The 15,006-nt window shown below is 41.2% G+C and overlaps 1 protein-coding gene across 1 annotated transcript in view; it reads left to right on the forward strand.

The window, feature by feature from the left end:
* The window catches only part of RELL1 (RELT like 1), a 72,212-nt gene that overhangs the window by 52,269 nt on the left and 4,937 nt on the right, over window positions 1-15,006 (forward strand). The window contains exon 6 of the mRNA XM_002745922.6: window positions 2,105-2,243. Within this exon, the coding sequence (XP_002745968.1) occupies window positions 2,105-2,240 (136 nt within the window). The 3' untranslated portion in view covers window positions 2,241-2,243. The remainder of the gene's footprint in view (window positions 1-2,104; window positions 2,244-15,006) is intronic.

Genomic DNA, 15,006 nt, shown 5'->3' on the forward strand with positions numbered 1-15,006 from the left:
ACAACTCATGACCACATTGTTTTATTAAGAAGCAGTCATGAGAATTTATGAATGCAAATGCAATGAGAACCTGTAGCTTGTTTGGACAAAGCATGTTTTGTTGGACAAAAAATGCTGAAATTTTCAACTCAGATTCAACACAGCTGTTTTTTATTTTGAAACGGAGTCACACTCTGTTACCCGGGCTGGAGTACAGTGGTGCAGTCTTGGCTTACTGTATCCTCTGCCTCCTGGGTTCAAGCGATTGTCGTGCCTCAGCCTCCTGAGTAGCTGGGATTGCAGGTACCTGCCACTATGCCTGGCTGATTTTTGTATTTATAGTAGAAACGGGGTTTCACCATGTTGGCCAGGCTAGTCTCAAACTCCTGACCTCAAGTGGTCCGCCTACCTTGGCCTCCCAAGGTATTGGGATTACAGGTGTGAACTACTGTGCATGGCCAACATGGCTTTTTAAAATGCCCCCAATCCAGCTCTCTTTCTTGGATATTGGCTACTAGGAGCACTTAATGATTCCAGGCTGTTTTCCAGCATCTGTTACTTAAGAGAGTCTTATAGTTTGACAGAATAGATTTGTGTTTACAGTTACCCTGTTCTTCCTTTCACTTCTTCAGAGCCTTCTCCTCAGGGCTTGTGATCTTATTCTGGACACAGAAAGAGAATTTATTTTAGATACTTTTTAAGAGAAATTAAGACCAGAACTAGAAAGAACCTGTTATGAAAGACTCTAGAAATTTGGTGATGATATACTGGAAAAACTGTTACATTGAATACATCTATTTAACTCTTAATTTTTAATGAAAATCTGTTCCTTAACGTTGTTTAGTTTTTCCTTAATCTGTAATGAAATTTAACCCATTTTTGTTTTTTAAAAAGACAAACTCTCAAACCCTAATACTTATAAAATGTCTTGCTAGGGCTCTTCTGATTTTCTGCATGTATGTGAGTGTGTGTGTGAATGTGTATGACAGAGAGAGAGAGAGAGAGAGAGACAGAGTGTGTGTCTGTGTGTGTATTGAGATAGGACTGCCTGATAGTTGCATATTTTCAGAAGTTCGTCATCTTCTGGTGAACATTCTGGTTACATCAGTCTAATTTGTAAACCAGTTGAGCATTTAACCAGCTTTCTGTGATTAAAAAAAAAACTGATGTAGGCTGGGCATGGTAGCTCACACCTGTAATCCCAGCTCTTTGGGAGGCTGAGGTGGGTGGATCACTTGAGGTCAGGAGTTCGAGATCAGCCTGACCAACATAGTGAAACCCTGTCTCTACTAAAAATACAAAATTAGCTGGGCATGGTGGTGCATACCTGTCATCCCAGCTTCTTGGGAAGCTGAGGCAGGAATCGCTTAAACCTGGGAGGTGGAGGTTGCAGTGAGCCCAGATCACACCACTGCACTCCAGTCTGGGCAGCAAGAGTGAAACTCCATCTCAAAAACAAGCAAACAAACAAAAAAACTGATGTTAAAGCCGAAGTCATTGTTAGAAACCACAACTCTGAGCTATTTAATATTTGAGTTCCTGAGTTGTTTTTTTTTTCTTATTGGGACGGGGTCTAACTCTGTTGCCCAGGCTGGAGTACAGTGGCATGATCTTGGCTCACTGAGACCTTTACCTTTTGGGCTCCAGCGATTCTCCTGCCTCAGCCTCTCAAATAGCTGGGGCTACGGGTGCACACTACCATGCCCAGCTAATTTTTGTAACTTTTGTAGAGATGGAGTTTTGCCATATTCCCAGGCTGGTCTCAAACTCCTGGGCTCAAGCAATCCAGCCACCTCAGCCTTCCAAAGTGCTGCTGGGATTACAGGTGTAAGCCACGTGCCTGGCTAATACCTGAGTTTTTAAACGCCTTTTGCATGCTGTATAAAATATCCAGCTTAGTCTGTGATATGGTTGAGTAGAAGTCAGCTAGAAGGTTGGGCAGGGGCCAGAGGAATGTGCCAGATAGGAATGAATGTTCCTCCTCATGGATATGTTGTTTTTCATTTGTGTCCTAACTTTTGGCTGAGTTCATTTGAGATCCTCCGTGTGGATGATTTTTGCTTTATTCCAAATTCTTGTTTATTAGAAAAGCAAACCCCATCACTTCTCCCCATTTCCCCCTCAGGTTTAGAGTTACAAAAGTGGAACACAAGTCGAACCAGAAGGAACGGAGGAGCCTGATGTCTGTTAGTGGGGCTGAAGGCGTCAATGGGGAGGTGCCAGTGACACCTGTGAAGAGAGAACGTAGTGGCACCGAGTAGCAGGTGAGCCATGGTTTTGGTGACCCTGGGGGCAGGGTGGTTCAGGGTGAGGGTAAGGTACTCGGAGCCTCCCAGTTTCCGTGGAAACATAGGAATGACATTTAATACAGAAGTGGAAGAGCTTTCCTGGATACAATAAGACTGAAGGGGGATTGAACATGATTACTTATCTGTCCAGAGCTTTTTATAAAGAAGTCACAAACTTGGTGCCTCCAGGGGCTTGGCCTATGTGATAATGAGGATAGAGGATTACTTGTGAGGCAATGTGGCATGGTGGGGATTGTGGAAACTATAATTCCCATCACCGACCCATAGGGCTGGCATGACCACGAGGCAGAAAGCACCTAGTGTTGTTGCATCTTCTTACTCAAAAAAAGTCAAAATCTAGACTTTTAAAATGTAAAATCACTGATTTTATATGTTGGCAGCTTTTGATTTTTTTTTTGTTTGTTTGTTTTTTTCAAAAAACAACCATGCAGGCCAAATGACATGTAATCTTGTTACCATTCCTAGGCAAACTGTGACTTGAAAACGTCTGGAACAAACCAATGCTTTTTCCTTTTATTCTGTTGGAAACCAGTTTTCTTCGTGTCACAGTTCTGAAACTTCATTGCAATATTTTCCACCAAATATCTTGAGGCAATTGAAAAGCCACGGTGATTTATTTCCTGATTTGGCAATTTTAGTTTTATAAGACACTGCTTAAAAACAACAATAACACACACCAAAACCCTGTGATAAATTGATAGTGGCTTAGCTTTCCTCTTAACTCCATTATTTCTGCTCCAGCTTGAGTGATATTTATCCTTTCCATGTGTATTATCCCTTGTTAAAGGGCAAGGGTGATGACGTGGGAGGGATCATATGCCCTAAAAGCTCCATGGAACCATCAGAGCCTGAACATGAAGGCAGAAGGGTTTCCACTTATATATGGAGGGGAGGGTGGGCCATAAGGGAGAGGTCAGGCGGGGTCCTCAGAGGTACAGGGACACAGCAAAACTGATAGGAACCCTGGAGTCAGACTGCCAGGTTCAAGTTCCAGTGTGCCACTCAATAACCCTGGGACCTGGGCAAGATACTTCAGCTTTCTGAGGCTCACTGGAAAATGAAAGTGATGCTCCTTGACTCAGGGGCGGGAGGGAGAGTTCCATGAAGTTGCAGGTGTGGAGGCAGGGCCTGGCACGTGGGAAAGGCTCCATCCATGCTACTGATTCTTATCATGTGATATTTCATTTTTGGTCATCGTGGCTGAGTGAAGGAGAGATGTGGCTTTTTGGGTGAAGCTTTTCTGATAATCTGCTGGGCTCAGAGGGTTGAAGCCTCTCTGAAGTAATTTGGAATGACTCTGTGCTCCTAAATTTTCTGAGACACAGGGACTCTGATAGTTTTCTAGTGCTAGTTAGTCCTCGTGCTTTTGCCTCTGGGGAGATCTGGTGTCTCTTCCCGAGTTTAGGAGCAGAAGAGGGGACTTCTTAAAGAGAGAAACAGTGCAGAAAAGTCTTCTGTTGGTTTCTTAGCCAGTTATTGGTGACCTTGGGGAAGGGAACCAAAAGAAATTTGAGAAGAGGAAGATGAGTAATAACGGCAGCTAACGTTCATTCTAGTCTTCTAGGCATGGTACTGATGTGTATCTCACATGTCATCATTATAAACATCTCCAATGAGGTTAGTACAGTGATCATAGTTTTTTACAGATGAGGAAACTGATGAATGGGAAAGGTGAGTTACATGTCAAAGGTCATGTAGCTAGAAAGAGGAGCATTCTGATTAAAGTCAGTGAAGGACTTCCCTGTCTGGGAAGAGAAGCATCTGGCTATTCAAGTCTTAGATGAGGAAGGCCCAGCTAGCTTAAAAGAGGTTTTTGCTCCAATTTGGATTTCTAGCCAAACAGTTTTACTGCAGTGTTTTGTTTTACTGTAGAACAGACTCAAATATTCAAATACAAATGCATATCCACTTACTTGTTAGGTTTCTTTTTTCTTTCTGTTGTTTAAGGTGGTTGTTACCAGAAACTAGACTTAGTATTCCAAATGGAATGTTATCAAGAATGGGGCAGGATTTCTCTCTCCCTCTTCTGGTCCCTTCTCCCTTTAAAACCCCAAATCTGTTGCGGGGTATGCCCTCCCCTGTTCTTCCCACCCTGCTTTGTCAGCCTGAGTTCTTTTTTGTGGCTGGATCTAACTTGCCCTCTTGCCCTCTGCCTGACTTACTTTGGCAATGCGGTTAAAATGGTGTCTTTTTTTCTACAGAAAATGTGTTTGGGTTTCTCCTTGGAAGAATAAGCTTTTGTTCTTCAAAGTTAAATAAATTGAATTGCTTTCAGCCTCCAAATGCCACTGCCTTGTCTTCATTGTCACTGGTCTTTGGCTTTTTAAAAATGGTCCTGTCCTAAGCATTCTGTGCCGCGTGTTTCTGAAGCCAGCACTCTTTTTTCCATTTGCTGATAGTATCTTGTTGGAAACATTGATTTAGTAAGTTGATGTAACTATATTTAAAATTTTTTTTTAATTTAAAATGAATCAGTTATTTTAATGGATAATGAAAGTTGCATATATTTATCATGTTCTACATGATGTTTTCAAATATGCATACACTGTGATAGCTACATTGAACTAATTAACATATGCATTGCCACACATACTTACCTTTTTTTTTTGTGGTGAAAAACACTCCAAATCTACTCTCTTAGCAATTTTTAAGAATATAACACATTGTATTAACTGTAGTCACCATGTTGCACAATAGATCTCTTGGAATTATTTCTCCCCTCTAACTAAAATTTTGTCCTTTGACCAACCCCTCCCCCACCCCACCTCTAACCACCTTTCTTCTCTCTGCTTCTATGAGTTCAGCTTTTTTGGATTCCATATGTAAGTGAGATGACGTGGTATTTGTCTTTCTGTGCCTGGCTTATTTCACTCAACACAATGTGCTCCAGGTTCAAACATTTATCTTCAGTGGCAGGATTTCCTTCTTTTTTTCTAGCTGAATGGTATTTCACTGTGTATCTGTATTTCATTTCATTCATTCATCTGTTCAGGGACTCTCAGGAAGAGTTCATGTTTTGGCTGTTGAGATAATGCAGCAGTGGACGTAGCAGTACAGATCTCTCTTCGACATACTGATTTCAGTACCTCTGAATATGTACTGAGAAGTGGGATTGTTGCATCCTATGGTAGTTCTATTTTTAATTTTTTGTTCTTTTTTTTCTGAGACAGAGTCTCACTCTCGCCCAGGCCAGAGTGCAGTGGCACAATCTCGGCTCACTGCAGCCTCCGCCTCCTGGGTTGAGGTGATTCTCCTGCCTCAGTCCCCTGGGTAGCTGGGATTACAGGTGTGAGCCACCACACCTGGCTAACTTTTATATTTTTAGTAGAGACAGGGTTTCACCATGTTGGCCAGGCTGATCTTGAATTCCTGGCCTCAAATAATCCACCTGTCTTCACCTCCCTTAGTGCTGGGATTACAGGCATGAGCCACTGCGCCGGGCCTCTTTTTAATTTTTGTAGTGACTTCCATATTGTTTTACATGATGGCTGTAATAATGTATCTTCCCACCAACAGTTATGCAAGAGCTTCCTTTCTCCACATCCTCATCAGCTCTGTTTTTGATAATTGTCATTATAACAGATGTCAGGTGTTATCTCATTATAGTTTTAATTGCTATTTCCATGATGATTCGTAATGTAGAGCATTTTTTCATATACCTGTTGGCCTTTGTGGGTCTTCTTTTGAGAAATTTCTATTTAGAATCTTTGCCCATTACAATTTTTTTAACATTTTGTTTATCTTTATTGACAAAAATTATCTATATTTATTATGTACAGCATGTTGTTTTGAAACATGCATACATTATGGAATGGCTAAATTGAGCTGATTGACATACATATTACCTCACATATTTATCATTTTTTTGTGGTGAGGATATTTAAAATCTCTCTTAGTTAGCATTTTTCAAGAATACAATACTTTCTTATTAACTGTAGCCCCCATATTGTGCAATAGATTTCTTGACCCTATTTCTCCTAACTGAAATTTGATGTTCTTTGACCAACATCTCCCTTCCTGTCTTGCCCCATTTTTAAATTGAATTATTTGTTCTCTTGCTTTTGAGTTGTGTTTCTTATCTATTTTGGATAGTAACCCTTTATAAGATGTATGGTTTGCAAATATTTTCTCCCATTTTATAAGTTGTCTCTTCACTCTGTTGATGGTTTGCTTTGCTGTGCAGAAGCTTTTTAGTTTGATGAAATCTCATTTGTCCATTTTTGTTGCCTGTGCTTTTGGGGTTTTATCAAAAATCATTGCCCAGATCAGTGTAGTGGAACTTTCCTCCTATGTGTTTTTCTAGAAGTATTACAGTTAGCATTTATCTTATCAAAACAAAAATTCATAATATTAGACATCTCTGTATTTTTATTATTCAGACTATTGTGTTGGTTTTTATTTTAGTAATTTATTTTAGTGATTAAATGCTTGGTTTCAAACTCTTTACTTTTAATTGTGCCACTTAGTTACCAGTGGTTTTGGGCAAGTTACTTAATGTCTTCAAGCTCCATTTTTTTCATCTGTAAAATGAGATTGTTGCTGGACTTACTTGATACGATGTATGTGTAGTTCATAAGTCAATCTTTGGCGCAGAGTATCTGCTAAACATGTGTCGTGCCTGTGGGTCTTAATTATTTATTAGGTCATTTCTCAAGCATCAACTCTTGGTACAGTGAATTCCTTTTTACATCTTAACATTACAGCTTTGGACTCTCAGGACATCTCAGAAATAGATAGTATTTGTCAAGTCCCTTAGGAATTTGGGCCATTTTCTTGTTTGCGTTAAGGAGGCCTTAGAAATAACCATTCCCTTCTTCCAAGAGGTGGAGTTAAAATTAGTAACAAGGCGATGGAAAAGTTTTGCTGGCAAGTTATTTTTATTATAAAGATCAGAGGGTGGGATAAATAGAAATGTTGGACTGCGACGTTTTTGGCCTAAGCATGACCGCTGTGCTGGTGCTCCGCTGTGGAATAAAGTATCCTCTTTGTCAAGACTGTTTGTTTCATGGCTCAAACTCCCTCCTGAGCATCTGTGGCTGGTCACCAGGTGGCTCTCTGACCTTTGGCCACCTTCGTATTCTTCTCTAACAGTGAGGAAAGGCTTCTTGGCTCCTTTCTTTGGACTCTGTGACAGGAATTATAGTAGAAGCTACTTGGGGACCCCCCTTGGGAGTTGTGCTGCTTGATTTGCAGTCCTCTGAATTGCTTTTCTTTTTTTCACTCTCCAGGAAGCAGGTAATGGTGAGAAACAGCAGGTACTACTAGTTAGTTTATGTCTATCTCTCTAGCTTTAATATTTTTCAGGAAAAATGCATATATATATTCCCCATGAGGCAGAGTATTACTCTGTCCCCCAGGCTGGAGTGCAGTGGCGTGGTTTCTGCTCACTGCATCCTCTGCCTCCAGGTTCAAGCGATTCTCTAACTCAGCCTCCCAAGTAGCTGGGACTAGAGGCGTGCGGCACCATGTCCGGCTAATTTTGTATTTTAGCAGAGACAGGGTTTCACCGTGTTAGCCAGGATGGTCTCGAACTCCTGACTTCATGATCAGTCTGCCTCAGCCTCCCAAAGTACTGGAATTACAGGCATGAAACACAGCACCTGGCAAAAACACATATTTTTTAAAAGCAAAATGATCTCAGATTTGATGGGAGCCCTTTAACATGGTTCACTGGTCTTATGGTATAACAGAATATGAAAAGAAACTGCAGCTAAAGTAGGCATGGATTAGGCCACCTGGCTTGGTTTTCAGTCGCCGAATGCATTTCTCAAAGATAAAAGCAATGCCGCGATGCCTGCCTTGCTCCTGTGTGGAAGACTGAGCTCACTGAGTCCATCTTAAATGTGGAGGTGGTGGGAGGTTAGCAGCTGCCCAGGACCTGCTCTGTGAAGACTGGGCAGGTAGACCTGGCTACAGAGAAAAGCTGAGTGAGGGATGGGACTTTAAAGGCAATTTGAGGAGTTGTAGGTAATAATAACCTATTTTACATATGAAGAGTCAGGCTTAAAGGGACTAATTTTCCCCAAATCTCAGGGCTAGGTAGTGAGAGGGCTTGTATGGGAAGAAATTTACACTTGGGAACTTACGTGCTCAGTGGCTGTGGAGTGCGAGGGAGCTTTGCTTTTCTTGGCAGGAAAGCAAACCAACTGCCCTTTCTTCACATAGCTCAATAGCTCACAGAACTGATCATTCCAGCCTTGGGATGGCCTCCTTTGGCCTCCTGTGGGATCATCTGATGAGCAGCTGATGATTTTAAGGCTCTGCCTGGATCAGGTCCAGGTCTGTGAGCCATTCAGTTTTCTTCCAGGTAGACTAAGGTTATAGACTACTTCAGAGCAGCTGTGATTGCTACCTCAGATCAATGCAGGTACAATTATATCTTTAAAAAGTGTTTTTTGAGCCCTTACCATGTGTCAAATAGTTTGCTGTATGTAGGGATGCGGCAATATGTTAGACAGACAGTGAAGCCCATGCTCTTACAGAACTTCTATACTAGTTTTTTTTTTTGAGACAGAGTCTAGCTCTGTCGCCCAGGCTGGAGTGCAGTGGTGGGATCTTGGCTCACTGCAGTCTCTGCCTCCCGGGTTCAAGCGATTCTCCTTCCTCAGCCTCCTGAGTAGCTGGGATTACGGGAGCCCAACACCACGCCCAGCTAATTTCTGTATATTTGGTAGAGATGGGGTTTCACTGTGTTGGCCACACTGGTGTTGAACTCCTGACCTCATGTGATCTGCCTGTGTCGGCCTCTTGCAATCTGTGTATATAAAGCCCCTCCTTTTGCCCTTCCACAAATGCGAGCATAGATACTTGGTACCTTGCTTTTTATTGAGGTTAAAGATTTTTAGGTTCTGTGGTTCTGTGACTGTTGATTTTTGTCTTATTCACAGATGATTGAGGAAGAACCAGTTTTTACTCTCCCACATTAAGCCATGAGGACAGAAAATGGTGGACACAGTTAAGAAGCTATATGCCCTATTTGTCCTCAGTTGTTGGGAATGGCTCCAGTACATTTATGGCCGTGATCTGGGAGTTTTGAGTGGACCTAAAAACATATTTTGCTGTCATCAACTGTGATGTTTTTTCCAAGTTATTCTTCCATGGCCTTGTTCTGTGCACAGGAGATACTAAAACATATTTATCAGTATTCCCAAAGTTTAAACAATATGGGGGACCAGGGATTTTTGATTCATTTTTGCTTTGAATTGCCACCAAAGCTATCTCCTCCTAGCACATATCACCCTGGGCAGGGGCCTGCCCCAGGGCCCCTTCCTATGTTGACCAGTTGACCCACTGAATGAGAGCTTAGCTGTTCTTTCTCTTTATCCCTGTCAGCTGTTTGACACCTGCTCTTTTCATTGTAGATATTCAGCAGTGTTGGAGGCTAGAGACTTTGGAGGACCTCAAGACAGACCCAAGGGGGCTTGAGGGAAGCAGAAAACGAAATGCTTTCAGAGACATGCTTACCTACAATTAGAAAGAAAATGGAATTAATGGTTATAACTAGGATTTTTATTTTTCTTAATTCGTGCCTTGAGACCTTGAGTTCTACTAACATGAAAGTAGCTTCAGTTAAAACAGTGCCTGTTTTCTGTAAGTAACAGGACATAGGGAACTTTAGTCCCTCCACCAGATGGGTTTTAGAATCAGACTTCTTGTGTTCAAGATCTTGGCTGTCACTTTTTAGCTATCTAGCTTTGGGCAAATTACTTAGCCTGTGATGCCCCAGCTTCCCCATCTGTTAAGTGGGGACAATAATAATAATAATACTTCATAGGGATGTGTTCCTTGGCACTAAATAAGTATAAAATAGGTTAGGTGTTAAATTACTACATCAGGTGAGCCCTGTTTAAACACTTAGCCAGTATAGTGTTAAAATTTATGTTTTTGATATTTCATGATTCTTTTGAAGCTCAGAGAGGCCAGGAAGTAATAGCAGTATTGTCCATTTGATACTCAAGTGGAGGCTTATTGAAGGCCAGTTAGTTGAACTCTGTCTAGCTCACAAGCCAGTAGAGAGGCAATATCTAACTTGTTCCATTTTCCTTATTAGAAAGAGATGGTAGTATTCAGGGTAATAAGTTATTCTGCCTGTAGCTTAGTGTAGACATGAAATCAGAAGTGTGTTGAGACTAGTAGGGAACTGCTGAATTGCATTTAAATAGTTTCCAGTTGAATCCTTCTTTTTACAGGTACAGAATAACTTTTGATGCCACTTACATTTTACTTGCAATATAGTGCTCTGATTCTACCATCCCAAAGGATGGTGAATCACAAATCTTCACTTGTTGTCACTTGGGAAATCCATTGTTGCTAAATACATGAGTACATTTAAATTGCTGTGGGAATATAACCCAGGAAAGAACAACCTTCAGACTTCAGTAAGATTCAAATCTAATGTCAGAAGATTCAAAACTGTAAGGTGTGCAAAATTTCTCATTGGTATTTTTCAATAAAGAAGATAATATAATTTGCAGGAATGTACATTTCTACTACTTTAAAAAAGCGATTTCTATTTTGAATGGAGAAAAACACCTAGAAACATTATTTTTTCCTGAATTGACCGACATACATAGAAAGTTTCTCACTATTGGTATTAAAAAATTAAGGTTTTAATTATTTAGCCCCCTCCTCAAATTGGGGGTTGTCATATGCAACTCATGGAAGATGTAGTAGTTGATAAACATAAATAATGCCCAACCTTACTAATAATAATGACATAAATCCCAACTGCGATCACTTTTTGCTTCTCTGTTGGCCAAGATGAATGTTAACACTAGCTTGACCATATAACTCACATCCAAAATGAGGCGGTAGCTCACACTTGTAATCCCAGTGCTTTGGGAGGCTGAGGTAGGAGGATGGCTTGAGGCCAGGAGTTCAAGACCAGCCTGAGCAACATAGTGAGATCCTGTCTCTACAGATGAAAAATTAAAAAATTAGCTGGGCATGTGGCATACACCTGTAGTCCAGGCTACTTGGGAGGCTGAGGCAGAAGGATTTCTTGAGCTCAGGAGTTGGAGGCTGCAGTGAGCCAGGATCATGCCACCGCATTCCAACCTGGGTGACAGGGTGAGACTGTGTCTCTACAAGAGAGAAACAGAGAGAAAGAGAGAGAGAGAGAGAGAGAGAGAGAGAGAGATATTAGAATCTACTGAGAATAAAAGGGAACACCATAAATAATTATTCTGGGTAAACATATATAAACCAACACCTCCCAGGCAAACTGGTTCATGTGTCACCTTGGTTAAGCGGGTACATGGAGATGGACACTGTCACACACCAAAGCAGGGAGGCTACAATGGTCTAGACCTTTTTGGTGGCAATCTGGAACTGTAAAAACTTGAATATGCAGTCTTTGACCAAAGTATTCCAGTTAATAAATATCATGCATAAATGAAAAGATAATGTTCAAAGTTGTTCACTTCAGCATTATTTATAGTAGCAAGTAACTGGAAGGAACTTTAAATATCCAGCAGTGGGGGATTAAGTAAATGAATTATGCCTTATTCATTTAATAATGGCCTGCAAATGCCAAAGATTGAAGTAGATGCTGGGTGTGATAGCTCACACCTGTAATCCCAGCAGTTTGGGAGGCTGAGGCTGGAGGATTGCTTGAAGCCAGAAGTTTGAGATCAGCCTGGGCAGCATGGCGAGACCCTGTCTTGACTAAAAAATAAAAAAAAATTTAAAAATTAGCTGGGCATGGTGGCGTGCCCCTGTAGTCCCAGCTACATGAGAGGCTAAAGTGGTGACTTTAACTCCATGACTTAGGCCCAGGAGTTCAAGGTTGCAGTAAGCCATGATTTTGCCACTATACTCCAGCCTGGGCAACCGAGAACCTGTCTCTTAGAAAAACAAAAAAAAAGATTGAAGTAGCATTGAAAGACACAGAGCATCTACTGTATATTATTAGATGAAAAAAAAAGTTATAAAATATTCTAGTTGTGTTTAAAAATGGTATGCAGCATGCCTCTTTTTTTAGGGGGGGGCAAAGCTGATTGTGTAAGATTCCTCTCTGTATACACCAACCTCCTTCAGGGCTTGGGCAGTGTCTTCTTTCCCTTTGCCAAGACTTTGGATGGCACCTTGTACATAGTTGGCCCTCAGTAATTCCTTAACAGGTACAATAATATGGCATTCATTTCATCATTAAAAGAACCCTCTGCAAATTAGTTGAATTCTAGCTCCCAACTGCTCTGAAATATGTTTAAAAAATGATTCTGTAATTTTAAAATTTTGTAGTTCAAGTTGAGTTACTGACATTTTTTTTCTTTTTTTTTTTTTTTTTGTCGGAGTCTCACTCTGTCACCCAGGCTGGAGTGCAGTGGTGCAATCTTGGCTCACCGCAACCTCCACTTCCCAGGTTCAAGCGATTCTCTTGCCTCAGCCTCCCAAATAGCTGGGACTACAGGTGCGTGCCACCACGCCCAGCTACTTTTTGTATTTTTAGTAGAGACAAGGTTTCACCATGTTGGCCAGGCTGGTCTCTAACTCCTGACCTCAAGTGATCTGCCTGCCTCGGCCTTCCAAAGTGTTGGGATTACAGGCGTGAGCCACTGCGCCCGTCCAAGTTACTGAAATTTTTAATTAATATTTCAGTCTTTAAGTGACTTTGTCATATTTGTTTTCTCCCCCATTTCTTAGATATACTTTGACTTTATAGTGTTGTATTTGCAGGGCTTACCCTTTCGAAGTGAATTTAATTCTTGCAGTTTTTAATCAGTTGACAAATGTTAGTACTGGGTCTTACCTTAGGATTTAACCCTTCATATGTGCATTAGAATCAGTGAGGCCCCTTACAGGAAAGCAGAGTCCTGGACTGCAATCCCATACCCTTGGATTTAGTAGGTCTCGAGGAGGGGCCCGAGGAATCTGTGGTTTTTAATATGATTAAGCTGATTCTAAAGCAGGCTCTGCTGATCATTCTGAGAAACACTGATTTTAAAAGATTGCATGGATTAACCTAAATTAGCAATAATCTTTTGGGTTTGTTAAATAAACAAGTCTTTATTAAAATAAGAAGGTATTATTAATTTATAAAATTTAACACACAGTTCAGACCAGAGCAAGATTTAAAGAACCAAACACATTGTGCTGTGATCTCATTAATCTACATCTGCCAAGATGCCGACCTCTGCAGGCAGGACCGCCGCAGGACCATGGTGTCACACACTCAGCAACCATAACCTGCTAGCGGGTAACCACAGAATGGTTGGTAGAGCCTGGAACAAGATTCTAACTAAGAAGTGTGAGCCTTAAAGGATCACGGATTATTGGTGAATGATCACTTAAACGGAGCTCCAGGATTTCAGTGTTAATATTGCTGTCATAATCTTAACTCTTTCTATCAATGACGTTTGCTATTTTATTTAAAAGTGTTCAAGAAAATTATTAATCCAACTAGGTGGTTCCATAGCCTTCTCTTAGAATGACATCAGAATTCAGTGTTGTGTAGGCGTACTTTTTTTTTTTTTTTTTTTTTTTGAGAAGGAGCCTTGCTCTGTCACCCAGGCTAGAGTGCAGTGGCATGATTTCGGCCCACTGCAACCTCCACCTCCAGGGTTCAAGCAATTCTCCTGCCTCAGCCTCCTGAGGAGCTGGGACTACAGGCACATGCCACCACACCCAGCTAATTTTGGGTATTTTAGTAGAGACAGGGTTTCACCATGTTGCCCAGGCTGGTCTCGAACTCCTGAGCTGAGGTAATCTGCCCGCCTTGGCCTCCCAAAGTGCTGGGATTACAGGTGTGAGCCACCGCACCCGGCCTGGAGGTGTACTTTTGATTTTCCCAGGGACTGGGCCTCTTTAAATTGTAGGTTTTTCACATCATTTAACTATTTATGCAACCACAATGATTTCCCCTGAAAGAGACCTTGACAACATTTCTAGTTTCTGCATTTCCTTTCTGTTGCCTGCCACACAGGTGGGGAGCAAAGAAGCGAGGGTCCCAGGGTATGATCTCAGTGATGCTGTGGTGTCTCCGGGGTGACCGGACAGCAGTTCAGTGTGGAGGTAGCTTTATGGTCTTCCAAGTCCGCCTGGGATGGATTTCCTATTTTCCCATTACTAATTGTGTGGCAATACATTGTCATTGGAAATATTGAGTTAATGAACCCAGAGTGGGTAGCATGGCAGCACCTGGCACAGAGAAAGTGCTCCACAGATACCAGTACTGTTATTATTAATCAAACAGACTTTTCCTTCCTTAACCCCTACACTTTGAGATTTTAGTGTTTTCTGTTCATTAATCTGCTTACCTCCTAGTTTCTTTTAACATGTTTCTAATTTTTAAAGAGATCAGTTTCTTTTTTTCTAGAGAATCCTTTTTAACAAGGCATAGGTATTCATATATATATCCTAATCACAGACATATGGCAACTTCGGTGGAACCATAACATAATGATAGGATTATGGCTTTATCGTTATAAGATTATGTCATAAGCAATAAACTCTAAAGAAAAAGACAAGCTCTTTGTTCCAGATAAATCTTCTGGGTGGTTCTTAATTTTTATCCATCAGTCTTGTTTTATAAGCAACATGGTTACACTTTGAGATTTCTGAATTGTGTTTTCCATGTAATTGAACTTTGTTTAATTTTTTCCAGCTTGAGCACTCACTTGTGTAAACTGTAATCACCAAATTTCTCCCCAAGAGAGAGAGGTCAGGCTGGCTCCATGTGATGGCAACAGTGGGTGGCTGGGTGTTTCTTTCCTCTCCC

The sequence above is a fragment of the Callithrix jacchus genome, chromosome 3 (assembly GCF_049354715.1).
Source record: "Callithrix jacchus isolate 240 chromosome 3, calJac240_pri, whole genome shotgun sequence".
In the NCBI taxonomy this organism is placed as follows: domain Eukaryota; kingdom Metazoa; phylum Chordata; class Mammalia; order Primates; family Cebidae; genus Callithrix; species Callithrix jacchus.